At 43.9% G+C, this 16,117-nt stretch overlaps 1 protein-coding gene across 2 annotated transcripts in view; it reads left to right on the forward strand.

Annotated features, from left to right (window-relative positions):
• DLGAP2 (DLG associated protein 2) overlaps positions 1-16,117 on the forward strand; it is an 800,561-nt gene that overhangs the window by 270,352 nt on the left and 514,092 nt on the right. For both annotated transcript variants that reach the window (XM_086926407.1, XM_086926408.1), the window contains exon 3: positions 4,963-5,110. In XM_086926407.1, coding sequence (XP_086782533.1) covers positions 4,963-5,110 — 148 coding nt within the window. The remainder of the gene's footprint in view (positions 1-4,962; positions 5,111-16,117) is intronic.

The raw sequence follows: 16,117 nt of genomic DNA on the forward strand, positions 1-16,117 counted from the left end.
AAATTTCACCTGCAGCTCGGGCACCATTACAAGCAGGCGTTAGAGCAGGCGCGGGAGCGTGGCTGCCTCCCCCCAGACTGGCGTCATGCCGAAATTGTGTTATTCCAGAAGCCAGGCAGACCCCCTGATTGCCACGAGTCTTATCGTCCCATATCCCTCATTAATTTTGAAGCCAAGCTCCTGGCCAAAGCGCTCGCAAACCGCCTGCTTCCACACATCTCGGCCCTCGTCCACCCGGATCAGGCGGGCTTTATGCCGCGCCGGGCAACGAGACACAACATTCGGCGGGCGCAGGCCGCGATCGACGCGATCGGGTCTTCCGGGGATCAGGCGGCGCTTCTGCTGGCAGATATTGATAGTGCCTTTGATTCGGTCAGCTGGACCTATCTCTTTGCTCTTCTGCCGCTGCTGAACTTGGGCCCGGTCTTTGTCTCCTATGTAAAGTTGCTTTATACGGATGTCACCGCCTCGGTGCGTGTTTCTGGGGCGATCTCCGCTCGGTTTCCTGTGACCAGGGGCACTCGTCAGGGGTGTCCCCTCTCCCTGTACCTATTCACGCTAGCTATGGAGCCACTGGCCGCCCGGGTGCGCCGGGACGCGCTTTATCGAGGCTTTGTGTGGGGGGCAGATCACTCAGACCGCATAGCTTTGTATGCCGATGACGTGCTTTTCTTCATGACTGATTTGCAGCGTACGGGTCCTCGTATCCTTGAGTTAATGCAAGAGTTTGGTCAGGCGTCTGGGCTCTTTCTTAATCGGCGCAAGTCGACCCTATGGGTGTTGGGGGGTGACTCAGTGTGCTGCCCATGGGCTGCGTCCCTTCAGGTAGCTGTCGATGGTGTGAAGTACTTGGGCGTTTTCCTCTCGGCCTCGGCCTCGGTGGCGTGGGATCGGAACGTTCAGCCGGTGTGGGATCGGGTCCAGATGGACGTCAGGACGTGGACGCGTATGCCCCTTAATATTTATGGCCGGTCGGCCATCTTCAAGATGGTGGCCCTGCCTCGGCTTCTCTACCAGCTGCAGAACCATCCATTTAAGATCGGCCCGCAGTGGTTCCGAAGTGTTAACTCTGTGCTGGGCCGGTTTCTGTGGGCCGGGGGTGCCTCCAGGGTTGCGCTGCGCACGTGCTTTCTTTCTACATACTGCGGCGGTTTGGCGTCCGCGGATCTGTTGTCTTATTATCAGGCCTCCCACCTCCTAGTGCTTAACGAGTGGTGGTATGGGGACCGTAGTGATCCGGCCTATGCTCTGGAGCACTCTCTGATGGGTGGTGCCTCCCTACACACCTTATTGTACTCGGCCAGGCAGAGGAGACTGCTGCCGAAAGTCACCCAGGTGGTCTTCGCGGTCTGGCGACAAGCCCTGCACCGTATGGGTTGGTGGGGTAGACTGACGGCCGAGACTCCGTTATGGCGTAATGGCTTGCTCCCGGCGCTGGCGTCTCTGTCCGGGTTTGGCGGCTGGGACGCGATCGGGATTTCGTCCCTCGGCCATGTCCTCACTGGCACTATACTTAAGTCCTTTCAGGACCTTAGTTCTGAATTTAACATGCCCAGGTCCCAATTCTTCCGGTACCTCCAGTTCCGCCACGCCCTCGCCCCAAGCCTGGTGGGCTTAGAGCAACTCCCCGACTTTAGTCCCATTGAGGCAAAACTTTTTATGGGAGATCTGGGCGACAAGAAGGTCTCTCAGATATACCGCTCCCTGGTTACGCACTGCTCCCCTTCCCTCTCGACATTGAAGGCCACCTGGGAGAATGATGTTGGCCCCTTGGATGAAGATGATTGGCGTGAGGCCCTTGAATCTCCCCGTGGTGCTGCTATAGCCATCCGCCTTCGCTTTATCCAATTCAAATACCTTCACAGGGCATATTTTACTAGGGACTGTCTGTGGCGAGCGGGCCTTATAGCCGCTCCGGAGTGTCTGAGGTGCGGTACTGAAAGGGGGACACTTTTCCATACCGTGTGGTCCTGTGAGAGACTGACTAGATTCTGGGCTGGGGTTTGGGACTGCCTGTCGGAGGTGTTGGGGTGGGACCTGCCCCGTACCCCTAGGCTGGGTCTCCTTCATGTCCTGGAAAACGTTGGGGGTAACATTTACAAACGTCACCTGTTGCTGCTAGGACTGGTGGTGGCCAAGCGGGATCTGGCCCAGGCCTGGAAGAGTGAGCGTGCCCCCCCGCTTGGTGCATGGAAGGCAGGATTGGACTTTCTCATGGGCCTGGAGCAGCCTGTATTTGAAGCCCGGGGATGTCCCCGCAAACATTACAAAATCTGGAAACGGTGGGCGGATTACAGGGGCCTGGCCCTTGACCCCCCGATAGACATTGACGATGTACTGCCTCCTGATGTACCCTAGGCTGCTGGCCGACACCGCCTTTGCTTTTCACCTCATGTTGCTAAGCTGTGATCACGTGCACTGGGTTAGGGTGGGATAAGGGGTGGGTAGTTTGGGAACGGGGTTGGAGGGTGTTTTTGGGGATGGGTGGGATGGGGGGGGTTTGGGGTATGTCATTCTAAAACTCTGGGTTCACTGCTGTGCCTTTACATAAGTGTCATTGACAGTCTCCTCCTGACTGTGGAGGGCTGTACCGAATCTTGCTTGAACTCTTAATAAAAACGGTTTTGAAAAAAAAATGTATAGAAAATTTAAACTTTACCCAGAAAATGTGCTTTTGACCATTCAGTGTAAATCGGTTAAGTAGTTTTCAAGAAATTTGAATTCAAATCAGTGCTTTGGGTGGTCATTAAGGGGTTAATCTAGAAACGTTAGCAATAGCTGGACTGTTTGGCCCACAGGGGTTGTTGGACAAAATATTTAAACAATATTCGAATCCCATTGGCTGAGGGAATCTTTTTCCCCATTGGCCAATGGGTTCCTGTGGTAACCAAAACCTTACAGTGGGACCTTGCACTCTGATTGGCCAACCACAACATCTGAGAAACCCTGCAGCTGAAATTATATGATTTAGTCTCTGTGCCCTGAAAAACAAAAAAAAGATATAAGAGGGCTGCAGAAAAGACACCACACCACTCCTTCGGATATTAGCGCTTTGGTTTATTCACCTGTGTAATGCGTTTCTGCATCAATTGCCTTGATCACACATATACATATAACCTACTGTTTGTCGCCTGTAGGTTGTTATTTTTGAAACCTCGTTTCTATAGGAAAAGTGTTTTTTGACTTGCTTATAACTTTGGCACTGTTTGACGAATCTTCAGAAACTTTTCCACAAAAAAAGTGTGCTGCTGGGTCTTATTGTGCATGGAAAGTTTTGGGATCATCCGGCATCTGGGGGCAGAGAAAAGGGGGGTCAAAAAAAGTGTGTTTCCACCGTTAATTCCTATAGGGATTTTAGACACAGCTACAGCCTGAACTGAACTAGCCATTACGAGACATTCACTGTACCTTTCTTGATGAATTGTGGAACTGGAACTGCATCCCATGAACAACTGAAAGACTATGTATTTATTTCACTTTGATTAACACTGACTGATGCTGGCACTAGGCACATTATGCATGGTAACATACTATTGTTTCAAATGATTTTGTTTGATTTGTTATATGATAATGTAAATGATGTCTGAATTGAAGTGTACCCTTTCGAAAGTTCTTGTGCATAAATAAATTTTGGAATATTGCAATGATGATAAATTGGTTTGCACATTGATCATTTGTAAATTGAATATTCAGTAATATTGATATCATGAGAGGCACCCCATTTTTGGTTTACAAAAACTAAGTGGTCCATCCACCCATGTTACAAGGAACAACACCCTCCCGTTGCAGAATTTTTTTGAGGAGTTTTGCGGAACGCATGGGTGCATTTTAGGCACTATCGACAACAATGAACATACAGGGTGATTAAATAGGCCAAACAGGGAATTCCAATGCTCAACACTTTCTAAGGGGAAGCACGTACACTTTACTACTGTTTAGCAGAGGAAACCACACAGAGTTCTAAAGCCAGCAAAATCAGGAAATGCATGGGAGATCACCAAAAGTGATGTCATTCTTTACACATCAACACTCTTACTGTATAATCTAGAGTGGGTTTATTTATTCTTTCATTCAGCGTTCCCTTATAGGATTTTGTCTTAAGTTAAACGTAAGTTTAACTTAAGTTTGTCATTGAAGACAAAATCCTAATTTAAGACAAAATCATAACTTAAGACAAAATCCTAATTTAGGACAAAATCCTAATCTAAGACAAAATCCTAATTTCAGACAAAATCCTAATTTAAGACAACATCCTAATTTAGGACAAAATCCTAACTTTAGACAAAATCCTAACTTAGGACAAAATCCTAATTTAAGACAAAATCCTAATTTAGGATAAAATCCTAATTTAAGACAAAATCCTAATTTAAGACTACTAAATGCCTTCTTTGTATACCAAAACAAGTACGTTTAGGATTTTGTTGTAAGTTAGTTCTATGAATCGGCCCCCATGTACTTAGTTATTTAAATATGCAAAGATCCTCTCCTGTCTTTTCTATGCGAAGTTCTTTCCCTGGTTGTGGAGGTTTTCATACATGTAAGTATATGTTTGGATGAACCACAGTAAGTGGCTTGTCAAATTGAGAATTCTTACTACTGAATAGGAGGGGTTTAGGGAGGAGAATAGTGGTGTTTAGGGCGGGACATGCAAATACAAACACTGACCCACAAAAGTGTAAGCCGATGCAAGGTTACTTAGAACCCTTACATACAAACTTTCCTTGACAGAACCCATTTATGTCATCCCACAGTTACCTGTGACTGAATATTTAGAGAAATGGCATTTAAATTGATCTTTTGTACAGATTTGTTTTGTTAGATTGTCCAGTCTATTAATAAAATATATATTGCTGTTACAGGTAACTGATGCAATCCAGATACTCTGTTTAAAATCTTTCACATCTATGAACTGCAAAATGCTATAACATAATTCTGCTTATTTTTGTATTTCTTTTTTTATAGCCAGAGTTATCTACAAACTGCAAGTGAAATGCCTACTGTTCACATCTTGGATCCTTCGCCAAACTACAACTCTCCTAAATTCCGGTCAAGAAATCAGAGCTACATGAGGGCTGTGAGCACACTCAGTCAGGCCAGCTGTGTCAGTCAGGTTGGAACCTACTTTTGAAACTTTCCTCAACTGCATATCTCGAATCACCTATTGCTTTACTTTATCATGCATCATTTTACATGTTTTGTTATCATTGTGAAGATTCAGAAACATACCTAGAATCAAGCATATGACAGTTCTGCTTTGAAAAGTAGCTCAATGGACCAAAAAAGGTGAACGAAAATGTACTAGAGTTGTAACATATATTACAATGCACCCATGGTTAGGCTTGCAGTTACACTACTTCGTTACATAATGCCTTCTTGCTTAGTTGTATAACGATTGCAAAATAGCGTCACAGTAGCCAATAGTTTCCAAATAATGCTTGCTTAATCAATGTCTGAAGTTGGGTACACAGATGAGAGGTTTCAGTTAAAGCACAGTATTAAATGGCCTTGCTTTGACCACTCCCATCTTCTAAGATGTATCAACGCAAATGTAGGAGAGACAGAGTGCATCTAAACGGAAGGTTCATTATGAATCTATAAAAATGATGAAAGCTTTAGACTTAACTATGCTAAGTTAAACTGCTATTCTGTTTGAGTAGATCAAGTGTAGTGCCATGATGCAATGATCTATGTTTTCTGTACAATTGAAAGTGTCTCTTTCAGTTTGTAGTATCACGTCTCACCACTTGTCTCTGCACAACAGGCAAAATACCTTACCTTTTCGATGCATGCCTAATCTGAATGCACACACCTCTACAGTGGCGAACAGTGGCATTAGAATTTTTCGCCACCGGAGAAAGTGATATTTTGTCGGACAAAGAGAACAGTTAAGCCATGTGAAGTCGCTCACTTTGTACAACTTACCTTGGTGTGAAGTAACTCTGCACAGTTGACTGCAAGGCCTGATTGCCTGCCACAGAACGTCCTCATGTGCCGAAGTTCTAGGGACAGGAACTCATTACGTCAGCTGGAAGATCCATCACCACTCAACACCAGTATTGGTGAGATCGAGCGAGTGGGCAGATGGGAGGCAAGGTGGAAGCTTTGCACCTTGTCAAATCCCTAGACAGAATCCAAGCCTGTGCCTAATCAGACCCTTTTTCATCTCACTGAACTGCGCTTGCAACCGATCGGTCGGAAGGGATGGTATTATTTGCACATCAAAATTGATAAACTACTAAATGTATCTCCTTTTCGAAAACCTACATCAACTTGACATGGACCAAAATATATATTTGTGTGTAATTTTTAATTTCTCTCTCTATTTTCACTGTATGATTTTTGAGGTGATTGTATCCTTCCAATGCGGAGGTCTTGGAAATATGTTCTTTCTACTTTTTTCATCCTAGTATCAGGAGCGGACCATGCAGGTAAGAGTGGTGGGGTGGGGTGGGAGGTAGGGGGGCTTCGACAGACAACGATGAGGGAAAATTAAATAAATAATACATTTTACCTCGTCATCATCTGTCTAGTCAACCCCCTACCTGCCCCACTGCTCTTACCTGCACTGGCCACTCCTTCCTAGTTCAGCAGTAGCAAAGGTTAGGCACACTTTCATTTTCTGTTTTCCACTCTTTTTCGCTCTTCCAATTCACTCACTCCATTCCATCAGTTATGCTACTTTCCAGTAACCCTGCCCCCACACTGCCTTCATAGTGTGCTCTTCACTTTGAAATTGACCACTGCTGTGATTCCGTGCATCTCTGTTAGTCCTCTCAGGCCTCTCACCTCCCCCCAGTCTTTCTTTCTAAACTCTGCCCTTCACCTGGTTCCCAATGCGAATTCCGTCACCATTGGCAATGCTAAATGTATTCGACAATCATCTTCAAATGTTATTTTTTGTAATTGCAAAATGGCAGGAAGTTAAAAATCTAGAAAATAATGTTCAAGATGGATGACCACAGCTGTTGGCTTGGTGAATGCTTGTGACACAATTTGCTAGCATTTGCAAAGCCAACAGCAACAAATACAGCCTTCTTGGAATGTTATTTACTTGGCATCCAAGATGGTCACCAACTTACATTTATGTCCAATTTCGGGAGCATCTTAGAAGCATAGAAAATAACTTTTGAGACATGTTGGAATGTCACTTTCTATATGTCCGAGACATGTTGGAATGTTGCATCTAAATACAACATTACAGCCATTTTGGAAATCTAGAAAATTACAATCCAAGATGGTCATCAGTTTTGCTATTGGCTTCGCAAATGGTTATCAAAATTGCCTCACAATCATTGGCAAAAACAACAGCTCTGGCCCTCCAACTTATAACAATATTTTCTAGACTTCCAAGGAGGTCACTGTGTTTTATCTACATGTAGTGCTATCAATCCGTCTTGTACTTTAAATTATTCTTTAATGACATCACCCCTGAACTGAAGGATAATCACAGACTCCTGATTCTGGCAAGAATCTATTTCGAACTAGCCTCATTCTCATGGTGCTTTCTTTCCAACACCCTGTTGACCTTGCATCATCTCTAAAAATCTAGTGTTGCACGCATTTTGAAAATCTACACTTATGGGCCTCAGTCATCCTGATCACAGTCTATATAGCTCTCTCAGCCCTTATCCCTCTCCACAGGCATCGGGATACACAATGCAGTAACAGAGGGTTACATCATTAGAATTGGGGAACAAATCAGCTACTTCTGGCAAAGGCAGGAGAGGATATAAGGCTATCCTCTCACACTGAGAGCAGTCTACATGTGAGTTGTGAACATATTGATTGCAACTGGCTGAGCCCAACTTCTGTTCCTTGTAGGACTACTGCTGATGAGAGGAAATGTTCTCCTCCTGTTTCAGTTGGACAGGCACTCCCCAAATAGATCTTATATGCTCTGGTTTCCAAGTTTCTTATATGCAAGTCCTTTCTGTCCTCTTATTGGATGTTGGAATGTTCCCTTCGACATAAGCTAAAGGTGGAGGCGGCATTTCCTCCATTGAAGAAGGTGATCTGGTTTTCGCTGAAAGCTGGGTTGCTGCTTTTGAAAAGTCGATTACCTCATTAGCAATAAATCACCTCATGCCCCCATCATCTCCGAAGGCATTAATTGTTAGTTTGAAGGTTAAGGGTTTAAGGTTCAGAGGTAACAGTTGCCCATCTATCCCAGCAGTGCAGTTTAGAACTCCAGGAAATAATGACATTTCAAAGTTCATGGCCACTGATTGACCCCTTTCCTTGCCGCGGTCTGAGAATAATGAGTGTGATAGACATGACATTGTGAATCAGGCTTTCCTATGTAGTTCCTACAGAAGGCTTATGCCATGGGATTGCCTGTATCTGCTTTGATGGGAGACTGGGGCAGTGCAAGGGCCTTCACTGAGCCTTGAATTGGTTCACAGTTAGAAGACAGGCTTGCCTCTCTATCTCTTCAATCAATCAATCAATCAGGAGTTTGTTAAAGCGCGACTACTCACCCGTAAGGGTCTCAAGGCGCTAGGGGTGGGTGGGTGCAGGTTCCATTCCATCAAGGAGGGGGTCTGTCGAAGAGCCAGGTTTTGAGGTTTCTAGCGCAGATGGGGAGCAATGTTGTCTGTCTGAGGTGGAGCGGAATGGCGTTCCATGCTTTGGCCGCGAGTAAGGAGAAGGAGCGGCCTCCCGATCTGGTCTTTCTGGTGCGGGGGACCACGGCGTAGGAAAGCTGGGCTGATCGTAGGGTCCTTTGGGGTGCGTGGAATTTGAGTCGGCTGTTCAGGTATGCTGGTCCGGTGCCGTGGAGGGCCTTGTGTGCGTGGGTGAGCATCTTAAAGGTGATTCTCGCCTCGACGGGGAGCCAGTGGAGTGTGCGCAGGTGCTGGGAGATGTGGCAGTGTTTTGGCAGGTTGAGGACCAGTCTTGCGGCGGCGTTCTGGATGTTCTGTAGCTTGCGGATGAGGTTTTTGTTTATTCCGGCGTAGAGTGCGTTGCCGTAGTCGAGTCTGCTGGTGACCAGGGCGTGAGTGACTGTCTTTCGGTGTTCGAGGGGGATCCATTTGAAGGTCTTACGAAGGAGGCGGAGGGTGTGGAAGCAGGAAGATGAGACAGAGTTGATCTGGCGGTCCATTTTGAGCTCGGAGTCCAGGATGATTCCCAGGTTGCGTGCGTGGTCTGTGGGGGTTGGCGGGTTTCCGAGGGCGGTGGGCCACCAGGTGTCGCTCCAGGCGTCGGGGTTTGGGCCCATGATGAGTACTTCTGTTTTGTTGGTGTTTAGTTGAAGGCAGCTGTTTTTCATCCATTTGGCGACGGCTTCCATGCCTTCTCGAAAGTTGCGTCTGGCGGTGTTGGGCTCGTTGGATAGGGAGAGGATGAGCTGGGTGTCGTCTGCATATGGCACGATGTTGAGTCCGTAGGTTCTGAAGATGGGGGCAAGTGGAGCCATGTAGACATTGAAGAGCGTCGGGCTGAGGGAGGAGCCCTGGGGGACTCCGCAGGTGATCGGTGTGGGGTCCGAGAGGAAAGGGGGAGTCTGACCCGCTGCGTCATGCCGGAGAGGAAGGAGCAGATCTAGTCGAGAGCCTTGCCCTGGATTCCTGCATCGTAGAGTCTGCGTATTAGGGTGCGGTGGGAGACTGTGTCGAACGCCGCTGATAGGTCGAGGAGGATGAGGGCTACTGTTTCTCCTTTGTCCAGTAAGGTGCGGATGTCGTCTGTTGCGGCGAGGAGCGCGGTTTCCGTACTGTGGTTTTTTCTGAAGCCGGATTGGGAGGAGTCGAGGATGTTGTGTTCTTCAATGAATGTGGCGAGTTGGCTGTTGATGGCTTTCTCGATGACTTTCGCTGGGAACGGGAGCAGGGAGATGGGTCTGTAGTTTTTTAGGTCGCTGGGGTCCGCTGAGGGTTTCTTTAGGAGGGGGTTGACCTCGGCGTGTTTCCAGTCGTCGGGGAACGAGGCGGTCGCCAGGGAGCGGTTGATGGTTTGGCGGAGCATGGGTGCGATGGTGTTGGCGGCTCTGTTGAAGATGTGGTGGGGGCAGGGGTCCGTGGGGGCCCCTGAGTGGATTGACTTCATTGTCTTCAGTGTGTCTTCGGTGGTGAGGGCTGTCCAGTCATCAATCACTGGTTTCCGGGTGTCGGGGGTGGTTGGTGAGGGTTCAGTGTGTTGGTTGTCTTCGTCGAAGTTGTCGTAGATGCTCTTGATTTTGTGGTGGAAAAAGATGCTGAGTTTGTCGCAGAGGTCTTGTGAGGGAGGGATGTCGGTAGACTCGCTGGTGGGTTGGGCGAACTCCTTGATGATGCTGAAGAGTTCCTTGCTGTTGTGTGCGTGGGTGGAGATTCTGTCTTCAATCGCTTTTTTCCTCGTTTCTCTGATGAGTTGATGGTGGGCGTTGGTGGCGGCTCTGAAGTTGTTGTGGGCTTCTGTGGATTTGGTGTTTCTCCAGGCCTTTTCAAGGCGGCGGCATGTGCGCCTGGACTCTCGAAGTTCGGTGGTAAACCATCTGGCTTTCTTGGCACGGGTATTGTTTTTCTTGAGGGGGGCTATGGTGTTGGTGCTGTCCGAGATCCATCTATGCAGGGTTCGGGCTGCGGTTTATCATGGCCAATCTGTAGGTAAAACGTTCCTCCCTTATCCAAAACTTGTTAAGTGTCATAGTCATTGTCTGAAGCATCCTCAAATGTTTCTTTTATCTTGTACATCCCTCTTTCTGGTGGCCATCACTTCAGCACAAGGCACATTGTTTGTTCAGTGTCTTGATTTCTAGGACTCTTGAATTTAGAGTATATCCAGGCAGTCTTAATGAATGTTTCTGTTTTCTAAAAATATTCAACTTGTTTTGATTTGTTAAGCCCAGGCAGGCACTGTCTCCTCAGCACCTTTATACTTTTCTTCTTCTTTCTACAGTATCACTTTTTTGGTTGGAGTGGTGGACGCTGATGATGAGAACCTAGGCGGCAGGCGAGTACCATCCTGCTAGCCCCCATGGTGCTACTCCCGTGAGGCTCCTCCACTCCCTTTCCTCCCTTTTTTCATTTTTGTTTTCTCTCTCCTTACACTCCAGATAGTTCTTGGGGGAGGGAGAGTGAGAAAAGAGGCACAGAGACAATAACACACTCTTTTTAAGTTATTCTAAAATAAAGGGTGACCTTGATCTAGAAAAAGATGGCTAGATTGCACAGCCGCTACTCCAACTAAATAATATTTATTGGTTGGCCAGGATCAGGAGAAACAAGCCCACCATAGGAACAGGTCTTGTGTTGTACATGTGTGTGGTTGATTTGTTAAGCCCCAAATAAGCATCAAGACTATGAACACATTTACACAGCATGTTAATGATCCATGTACGGTGGTCTTGAATGACAGGTATAGGACAAAACTATGCATAATATATTAAGGCACTTGTAGCATTGCTAACGACATTTTACATAAATAATCTTCTATCTAGTGAGCCTTTCACCCCATTAACCATTAATCTCCTTCATTCTTCTCAATCGATGGTGTTGGTGGTGTCCTTTCATTCAATGTGTTTGTTGTATCACATTCAAGTCCCCCAGACCTGCTCAAGTTTATTTGGATAACTAGCCCCTATTGACATTCACCGCCTTTTCAGAATGTTTCTGTGTTAGAGCCCAAAATAATTTTACAAGAATAGGGTGATGGTTCTGTATGTTTTATTCTACCTTTCTCCTTTAAGGAGAATATGTACATTTGTTGTTCACAGTACAATGGGGAAAGTTCCGTTAATATTTTTGGTGCGATTTAATGCTTACACCCCTGTCCAAAAAACAACACTATTTCCACATCAATACCTAAACATAGGATTGAGACAACACTACAGCTGTGTGTAATATAATTCGGAGACATAGAAATCCACATACTCTGATTCTGTGAATTCACAAATTACACCCACCAATCAAATATTTCTTGCACCTAGGTTTAACTTAATGACACTTTAGCTTTGTGAATCCTGCCCTATCTGTTTATATCCCTTCAGGATATTTTTATGACCTGAATTAGCCGAAAGTATTGCAAAGGTGTTGTCATCCACCACAGTTTCCGTAGATATTATTGTCTAATGTTTCCACTGAAATCACTAATAGGAAGATCCTTGTCGAACATGCAGCTTCATAGCAAAGGAAGTCATTTCTTAAGCGAATGATACTCTGGGGATAATGGTGCCTCTGCAATTCCTGAAAAGAATGAGTGAATATCATTATAGATGCACCCTAAAAGAAAAACGGTGTTTACAGTGCTATGCTTTCTTTTAGAACTAATAATTAGAAAGCATAAACATCATAAAACTATCAAGAAGGGAAAATAACTATTTCCAACAACTTTCTCTTTCCGCTACACCACTGACACTAAAACAGAAGCTAAAAACGTGGTAATAACAGCAGTAAGGGCAGTGATGCAAAGTAACATGATTCAAAAGTAAAAAAAATAAATGAATAAATAAGTAAATAAAGGGGAAATCAAAATAACTCATCACAATTTATACCAGTTACACAATCTTTGTACAGTCTTACTGCATCCTTTTTCATAATGTGGATGCATATAATACCCCTAACTGGGAATAGAGGGAGTTCTCCTTTCATGTCACATGTTTTCTGCAAGAGCTAGCTCTAGCTTTAGGATTGGAGGACACAATAATATTGTCCAGAGATTTAATAAATACAGTAATGGAAGATGATGTGAGTTTATGTTTTATTCCTATGCACACAAACCTCACATTGGACAATCCCTTAGTTTCCATTGTAAGCAAAATTCCCTTAAATCTCACAACCTGCATTCTATACAAACAATGTCCATGTTTAATATTCATGAAACGTTGTATTTAACTTTATTTACGCAAACGTCATTATTCAAAACATAGGTATGGCAACATAAGGCAAGTGCTAATGCTTTGCACAGTCAGTCCTATGTCCATTAAAATTAATCAATTTAAATTGATTAATAGATGTTGTAAAGTGTAATAATGAGTCAACATTAAAAAAACTAAATTGTTCCCCCAGAAGGATATACTGACTATGTTTGGCAGAGAGTAACCACTGTCCAAACCATTGGGTCCAGGGTACCTACACGGGTCTCTAATAAACGTATACTGAGTTTTCAAGAAGCAGGCCTCAGCCGCTCTTTCTCAGCCTGTTGAGGCCAAAGTCAAGGTGTAAATGTGCCTGTAAGAAGCTGCATGACAAATTAACTATTGCTTGAGTAACTTTGCTCTGTACTCCGTTCAGCTAGAAGGTATAAAGTAGTTGGACCTTTATTACCAGCAAAACAGGGCACTAAGAATGCCTTATAGTGGTCTTAAAAGGTCGGCATCAATTGAATACCATAGAATTTGACCAAATTTTCAAAGCAACCAGATGAGAGCTATCCCTCCCCCAGCTTCAAACCAAGCTGTAAGATATATTGTTGTACCTGTTCCACATAGAGTAGTAATTAAAATCCAAGCAGAACTAGCACTAGCCATTTGTGCTTGAGAATGAAGGAATCAGGTGAAAGTCAAGAAAAGTGGCTTTTTAAAGATAGAGCTGTAAATGTTCACTAGTCTAAATCATGTTACTAAACTGTCTTGAAGGAAGGCATACTCTTTTCATTTAAGCCTTCAATGAATGCTGCTCTGTTAAAGTTTGTGTTTGGAAATGTAGACTATTTTGATCAAAATGCACAAGATTTAGAAACATGGTAGAACAACAATCCTATATTAAGGATCCCATTTACAAAAGGCATTTGCTAGATTAAGATGTTCTTGTTCCTTCTAAAAATTGAATTATGTGAGTTTCTGCCAGGAATAACATAAATTAGCATTCCCAGTTCCACAGCAGTCAGAGCGCTCTGCTGTGTACTCATCATTAATATATTGTCACAACCTGTTCCTTTTATTTAAAAGTTAAAGTTCTGAGCTAATTCAAGCAGCCCATCAAATAGAAACAGTGCCATCTTTATGAGTGCTTACTGCATACCTTAGTTTCTTAGTTTAACCTGTTATCTGCTGGACCTCCCAATCCCCCAAGTGTTGAGGTCTATTTTTGCTCTTTGGGGTAGATCGCACTTAGGGCTTCATAACTTTTTTTGCACTTAAGGTATCCATGCAAAATGTGGGTCCTTTTTTTCCAATTCCTGTGGATTCTAAAAGTACCCAGGGTTTGGATAATTCTCCAGGAGGAGATACAGAAAATAGTCAAAATATAGAAACATTTTGAGTTTTGTGAGCTAAATCGGAAAAAGTGCTCAAAATAAAAGTGTCTGTTTTTTTTCTCCTAAAAATTGCATCAACAAACGGTTTGCTGTACTAAAGACACCATCTTTCCAGCTTTCAGAAACATGTAGATCTGAATCAAAAAAACGAATTTTGTACCACAGTTTTGGCATTTTTCAAAGAGGTAGCCGATTTTTCCTATCTTTATGCTCTCACCCTACTACCCGTTTGTGGTGGAAATCAGTATGAAACCCATGGGTAATCCAGGAACGTTAAGAAATTCTATAAATTAGCAAATGTAGCAAGGGCAATATGTGTAGATCCCTCAAGGGATTCCCAAGGAAAATAACTTTTGAAATAAAGTAATATTGAAATGGAGTCGGAAAAAACGTTATTTGTTTTATCTGTATCTTTCTGTCACAAAGGCCGATTTACAAAAGCAATACACAATTACATCCGCTAGACCCATCTAATTGCAGGGGTATGTAGGGTTTGTGGGTTCTCTAAGAACCCAAGGAGCCCAGGGCCAAAAACTGATCTACATCATACAATGGTTTTTCACCAAGCACAAGAATTGACCAATTCATATAGTGAAATATGTAGAGTGAAAAATAGGTATCAAGAAAACCTATTATTTCTGCAATGGGCACAATATATGGAGTTTAGGAGAAGTGGTTATTTGTACATCTCGGAATTTTTGGGCACCCATACTAGTGTATAATTTAGAGGGTATTTTTCAAAATTTCTTCTTTTTTATACAGTGGCTTACATTTGGAAGGCACAACTGCAGCAAAATCCATTTAGAAATAACAAACGTTCTACTATTCTATGCTTCCACAAGTATTCAGTTAAAAAGGACACCCCATTTGGGTGGGTAGGCTTAGTATCTGCAACAGAAAATGGGCCAAAACACAATATGTATGCATCACATTCTTTTTACTGAATAATTGCCCTTTTTTCCAATTTGGGCAGCTCTAGATTTTGGACTGTAGCTCAATCAGCACCTAAGAAATCAAGAAAACCTGCACATTTTTTAAAAATCTAGACACCTGGGGTATCCAGTGTGACATGCTGTGAATAGCTCTCATCATGTTTTGTTTTTTACCCATAATCCATTGCAAACCTCAAACTTTGACTAAAAAATACATTTTACTCACATTTCTGTGATTGAAAGTTCTGGAATCTGCAAGGATTCACAATCTTCCTTCCAACTGGCATTCTCTCAAATTGCTCAATAATTTTCCAATTTGGGCAGCTCTAGATTTTGGACTGTAGCTCAATCAGCACCTAGGGAAATCCAGAAAACCTGTACATTTTTTAAAAATCTAGACACCTGGGGTATCCAGTGTGACATGTTGTGAATAGCTCTCATCATGTTTTGTTTTTACCCATAATCCATTGCAAACCTCAAACTTTGACTAAAAAATACATTTTACTCACATTTCTGTGATTGAAAGTTCTGGAATCTGCAAGGATTCACAATCTTCCTTCAAACTGGCATTCTCTCAAATTGCTCAATAAAAATGGTACCTTACTTGTGTAGGTAGGACTAGTCCCCACAACAGGAAATAGCCCAAAACGCAACATGTACACTTCACATGTTTCCACTCAAAACTGACCCTTTTTATGCAAAGACCATCGCTGTAGAATTTGGACCCTAGCTCAACCGGCTCCTAGGGAAACCGAGCAAACCTGAATAGTTTTGAATAACAGATACCTAGTGTTATTCTGGGTGGAGTGCCTTCCATGACTCACACCAGGTTTTTTTACCAGGAATTTCTAAGAAACCTCAAATGTGACTGGAAAAACACATTTTCCTCATATTCCTGTGATGGAAAGTTCTTCCATCTGTTGGAAGCCACAAACTTCCTCCCACCTGGCATTCCCCAAAGTTTCCCAATAAAAATGGTACCTCACTTAAGTGGGTAGACCAAGTGTCCG

Source organism: Lissotriton vulgaris, chromosome 6 (genome assembly GCF_964263255.1).
Source record: "Lissotriton vulgaris chromosome 6, aLisVul1.2, whole genome shotgun sequence".
NCBI lineage: Eukaryota > Metazoa > Chordata > Amphibia > Caudata > Salamandridae > Lissotriton > Lissotriton vulgaris.